Source organism: Anarrhichthys ocellatus, unplaced genomic scaffold (genome assembly GCF_004355925.1).
Source record: "Anarrhichthys ocellatus isolate YVR2014 unplaced genomic scaffold, GSC_Weel_1.0 scaffold25, whole genome shotgun sequence".
NCBI lineage: Eukaryota > Metazoa > Chordata > Actinopteri > Perciformes > Anarhichadidae > Anarrhichthys > Anarrhichthys ocellatus.
In genome coordinates, this window is record NW_022280055.1 from 3,187,637 (window position 1) to 3,193,772 (window position 6,136).

Below are 6,136 nucleotides of genomic sequence, written 5' to 3' on the forward strand. Positions count from 1 at the left end.
ATATATACACATACATACATATATACATATATATATACACATACATACATACATACATATATACATATATATACATATATATATATATATACAGACATATATTTACATATATATACAGACATATATATACATATATATATACATACATACATATACATATACACATATACACACATACATACATACATATACATATATATACATATACATATACATATACATATATATACATATATACATACATATATACACATACATACATACATACATACATACATACATACATACATATATATATATATATATTTTGCACCTACTCTTTATATGCAGTATTGGGTTACAGTGTCTTATCTGCAAACTGATCTATTGTAATACTTTGGATACTCACAGAAAAAAAAACATCTGAAAGAGTTTAGGAACTTTTGGACTGTAGACTGGAGTTTGGACTCTATTCTGCCGCTGATTATTTTGACATTTGTGTTAATGGAGAGACAACAGAAAAGCGGCAGTTTTAGACAAAACTTTGCATCTGGTTTCTTTTTTAAAAAGTTGAGAAAAGTTCATCTCTTAAAAATTACATGTGATTTGGACCAATCAATTGCAACCAAGAAGAGGTGTTGTTTCCAGCAATGCAGCCAGATACAGTAGAACAAATACAAATTGAACGCGCTGAGAGACAATGACATCAGCTTCCTACTTTTAATCCTAGAACCTAAGCAACACATGTTTCTGTCTCAGCTTTTTGGCTTCAGAGACGGTGATAGAGCATTAACATTGAAAAGATGTGAAAACGGATGTTGTTCCCCTTTGCAAGCAAGGAGTGTGAAGATTTGTAGTTTATACAAGCCAAAACTTGTCAAATACAATTTTTCCATACTCATATATTCTGGATGCTATTCTTTTTTATTTCAATTTGAACCTAACCTGACTTTTAATGTCATGTAGGACACTGTCCAGGACATTTCTAAAGTATTAATAAGTAGCGGAAATGATCACTGACAGGAAATGTTCTCTGCTTGCAGCTAGAAATACAAAAAATAAGTTAAACCTCTGCGCCATCACTCCCACACACAGAGAAAGAGACTCACAACTTGTGCACACATGTGGACTGAAATGCTGCCATTCACTGCGCTTTGAACCTCTAAATAGCGTTCTGGCACTTCCCGCTGGGATTCAAGACGCTTATGTCGCCCAGTGTCCCAATAAGATGAAATGCTCAACTTAAAACAGAAAAAAAGTAAAAAAAACTATCAAATAAAATTGAGTCAATTGTCAACACCTTCACCATTCAATTTGATGGAACTCTAACAAGCTAGCAGGACTTGAAGAAGGAAAACGATGCATGAAAACACACTATGCATCGACAGCAGTAGTAACACTCAGGCCTCAGCGTGTAAACTGTGTGCTCGGCGCAAGCTTCAGGCTTGTGACAGGTCAAGGGAGAGTCTGCTGCTCTGAGTCTGCACGTGTAAACAAGGAGAAAGGAGTAAAACTGTTCTCCCTCAGGTTCCCTCAGGTTCTCAGACCACTGGGTTTCTGGGACGTTAAGTCTTTAAGAGTTACATCATGCCAACCTTTTGGACCAGCCAGCATGCACAGTTGTATAGTGCAGCTTTAATGCTGAAGAGACCAAACATGTCTATTAAGTAATGGTCCTCCTCTTGAGCTGCGTCAGCCAAAACAAGTGACTACAAAGACAAAAGCCTCTCCAGCAGGCGCCTCTGAGATGATAAAAGTCTGGGTTCTTGCTCCTGTCATGGGGATTGAACATGTGACCTTTCAACTGTCGACCAATCTCTCTGCTGTCACGGAGCCTCTTGATCAGAGCTGTTAAAGCTCTGTCCTATCTGCATGGAGATAAGCATGTAGGAATAATGGCAGCTCTTAACCTCATGATGAATGGAGCACAACTCCTCCGCCATTTTGGTTTCAACCTCTGTTTATATTCATCACTCTCCCCACTTCGCTTGTCCAAAACTAAGATTTAGGATCAGATGCGCTGACCCAGAAAATACTATATTGTACGTAATCTGGCCATCAATGCAGATGTTTTCAACCCGAGATGAGACGTGAACCTGCCAGCTAGGAAATATGGATGTGTTTGAATTCACGGGAGACGCTGGCCGAGCCATGAAGTTGGGAGAAAAGCCAAAGGAGGCAACGTAAGGGCTGGAAAAGAAAAAAAAGTAAAAGTCAAGTGAGAAGTCAAACAAAAAAGCAAATGTGGATAACACAGAGTTGAATCCGTGTGCACGTCGGAAAACTGGCAGCTGCTGCGAGTGTGTGAGTGTGTGTGTGTGTGGGGCGAATGGGCCTCCCGTGCAGTTATGCTGGAGCCACTTAGCTTTTGGATGGCCTGCATTTAATTTAAGAGAGGCCGGTTGAAAAGCCCGGTTTGATTGCTTTTCTAAAACAACCTCATCTGAAGGCCTTAAATAACCAAATACGTCTGTGACGACGTTGAAGCCGTTCCAAACTCTTGACTATATCTCTGTGCCTGGGAACACTGGCATCAGCCGTGTGGTTACGCCGTGAGTGGGAGGCTCGGGGGGAGGAGAGTCTTGAAATGAAATTAGGATTAGAGCAGTCAATTCCTCCAGGATCCTGCTGGTCTGAAGCCAGGCAGCTCTTAAACCTGTTTCTGGGTCTGTCACTTATCTTTCCAACTCCATCCTCCTTAATTGTTCTACTCTTTCAACTTCTTTCCTTCTCTCTCTATCTCTATCAGCCGCTCTTTGTCTTCTGGCATTTTACAAGGAGGCCAGAGCCGGGTCTGCAGAAGGTAACAGACGTAAACCTGGACACACTTTCAAAGCTTTCTTGTTCACACACACACACAGACACACGAGTGGATTGGCCAGGAGCAGGAGGAGGAACTGCATCGGTGTAGGCTCTGAAGATGTGATTCATTACAGCACTGTGTCAACCACCGCCTGATATGAAATAACAGCAGCTAATGCTAGTTTCCATAAGTCACAAGTCCAAATTTCCACATTACAGTTTCACTTATTTTTTTTGCCAATCACAAAGACATTTGGTGTTTGAAATACATCATTTTTGCCTCAGAATCTAGCTTTGGAAGCAAGTTTTTTTTTTTTTTTTTTAAAGCTAGAGAAATGAGTGTCTCTGAGCAATTCCCTGGACCTTTAATTGCTATAAACAGATGCATATGAATGTAGAATCTGTACAAAATTCGGCCTCGAGTGCGTTCTGGTTTCTCTTTCTTGTCTGAGTAATATTAAGTAATCGTGTTTGAGCAGGCGTTGGTTGAGTGGAGAGCAAAAGAGGCGGGATGCATTGGCCGAAATGCAATCTGGGAAGCCACCATTTTTTACTGTTTTAAAATAAGCCTGTAAACTGGCTACTTGTTAATTAAACAATCCGGTCGTGCACGTCACGTCTGTACTGCAACTCCATTCTCGCGCCTCAAGTTGCGAATCGGACTGTTGACAATAACAATAACAATTGCCTGGATATCTGTTATCTGTCATCCTGATGTTCGCTTGCTACAACCCAAAATGACAGTAGATGGCAGCACAGAGCCCTGCGACCGGCTCACAATTGCGATGCCAACCCATAAATCAGGCTAAAGGTGATGCTGTTTTTGCCGTCACCCCGGGAAGCCCTCCTGGAAAGCAGTCTCTATAGTGGACCCCCCACGCAGATCGAAACTTGGTACTCCCACAGCCATGCACAAGGGGAGAATGGAAACCATGCAGGACAAAGGAATCAGACACCATCACGCTTTATCTCTTCTCTGTTGCGGTCTAAAAAGTCAACCTTGCCTTGCTTCAAAAATGTTGTGACATATGTGACATCACATGTGGGAATCAAGTTCAAACCGGTCAGACATGCACAGAGCTATGTGTTAGCAGCAGAAAACACTAAGGTCAGTCACACAACACACTTGGAAAACTCATTAGAAAAACCTCCAAGGATAAAGTGAAGCTGCATAAGACTGTGCTACTTCTGGCATTGAAATATATTGCAAACTTTCAACAGCTATGGCAGTTAAATTCTCAAGTGAATAAAGTCAATAAAATCACCAGCAGGACTTTTACATGACCAAAGTTTAGGTTATGCGTCAAATGATTGTTTATATATATTGTTTGTGTGTGTGTGTTCTCAATGCTAACCTAGAACAGAAGAGGGGGGTAAGGTTTCAGACCATGTCCCCACAGTGTTACCTTAGACTACAAAAGTGGGGTGTTGTGGGTCATGTGTGTATATGTGTGTGTCCTTAATCACAATTCAACCTTGAGGAATGGCTGATGTCATCTGCATAATTGAGCTCTGAGAACAAAACATGGACAATGTGCTCTCCTTCTAAATGTGTATAGTACTTGTCTCTCCTCTCTCTCCACCTTTCTGTATTTCTTTATTTTACTCCTTTCTTTTTCTCTCTGAATGAGGCTGGACAAACTAGTGATGAAGGAAAGTCATGTGGAAGAGCTGAAAGAGCTTGAATACAGCGCCAGGGAGTCATAGTCTATGGGGTCCGTCCATGCACACAACCCATGCTGTATTCAAATAGAAATGTATAGCTAAACTTACTAACTAGGCTCCTTACATGGTTGCTAATAACTTTTTTGAAGAGTTGGGTCTCAGGAAAATAGAAAGACTAACTTATGAGATTTAAGTTGACTCTACTCAGGTCTTCTTCTCAATGGGAGGTCTTCCAATCGTTAGTGGATCGCTGATAGCGTCATTCCCTTGGACGGATTTAAAAAATAAATACTAAAATGGGTTGCCAAATATACTTTGGAGACAGTTATACCTGGGTGGCCCGCCCATATAAAGTTTGTGTGTGGGACACACTGCTTTTTATTTATATATATATATATATATTGTCACTCTTATTTATTGTCTTTCAGATCATTTTATGAAGTATATTTTCATTATTTTTTCTTTGTCTCAGTATAAGATTATGTTGTTATTTTGCACACAAGCACATAGTAGACTGTGATTTATACTTTTCATAATCTTCACTATCAGCAAGCATTGGACAGAGAGCAATATGTGGAAGTTCAAGATCATCATCAGCCAATATGAATTTCCAAATGATCTAATACTGGCTTTTGGTGTTAAAGTAAACATAAATTGATTTGAGATTTCAAAATGTAGCAGCTATAAACAAAATAAATGTATCTTAACTTGTATCTTAAGTTCTGAGCCTAATTTTCACTCTTTGTGGGCTAACGTATAAACAGCTGTCCATTGTTAAAATGTTTTTTTGGGCCCCTAAAAGTATCCAAAAGTAGTAAATTAATTAGCTCCCCAACTACCAAAATCATAAAAGTATTTCACACACGTCAGAGACATACAGCTAATGGAAGATCAAGTCACACCCTACCTGCCAGGCAGAGTCCGAAGATGGTGAGAAAAACCAGGATGTAGAGGGAGACGATGGCGTACTTGATGGCTGAGAGGGAGTTCATGTGAGCGCAGCACTGATCCTGCTTCCTGCGACGCTTACAAGAACCTGACCAGGACAACAAAAAATTATGATCTGAAACAATACAAAAGTCCAAATAGAATAATAACGTGATAATAAATATTTTGCAGTCGCAATATGCCAGGTTCTCTAATGAATAAAACAGCAAAAGTAAATTGGCTTTTAGAATAAACATTTTTATAATTGTTGCTTGAAGATTTATTGGACTTCTAATATTTTTGCATCAAGACTTAGGCAGCAACCGGAAAACATTAGCTTTGTTGTTGTAAACACACTCTTTTCTTACAATGTGCCAAGGACTGGTGGTCGAAGCTAAAGCAAATCATTCCAATGCTTTTTTTTATTTTTTATTTTAAATAAAAGCCTGACATTTACTGGTAGGATGACGTACTGTGTGTTCATAAAGTGAGATCACACACTAAGCACTTAATGACTGCGGTGCACAAAATCAAGTTGTTGTTGTTGTTTTGTTTACATCAGAGCATACTGAATAGAACGTACACTTAATGACAAATAAGCAAGCAGCAACATCAAACACATTCTCGGTTTATTGGTTTTAAATGGTCTTAATTGCATGATGAGTAATTATGTCTGCATGTGGCCAAACTAAATGGTTTGAACATTGTGGCGAAAGACACACACACACACACACACACACACACACACACACACACACACACA

The 6,136-nt window shown here is 39.6% G+C and overlaps 1 protein-coding gene across 1 annotated transcript in view; it reads right to left on the bottom strand.

The window, feature by feature from the left end:
• scara5 (scavenger receptor class A, member 5 (putative)) overlaps nt 1–6,136 on the bottom strand; it is a 78,925-nt gene that overhangs the window by 64,139 nt on the left and 8,650 nt on the right. The window contains exon 3 of the mRNA XM_031861818.1: nt 5,354–5,482. Coding sequence (XP_031717678.1) covers nt 5,354–5,482 — 129 coding nt within the window. The remainder of the gene's footprint in view (nt 1–5,353; nt 5,483–6,136) is intronic.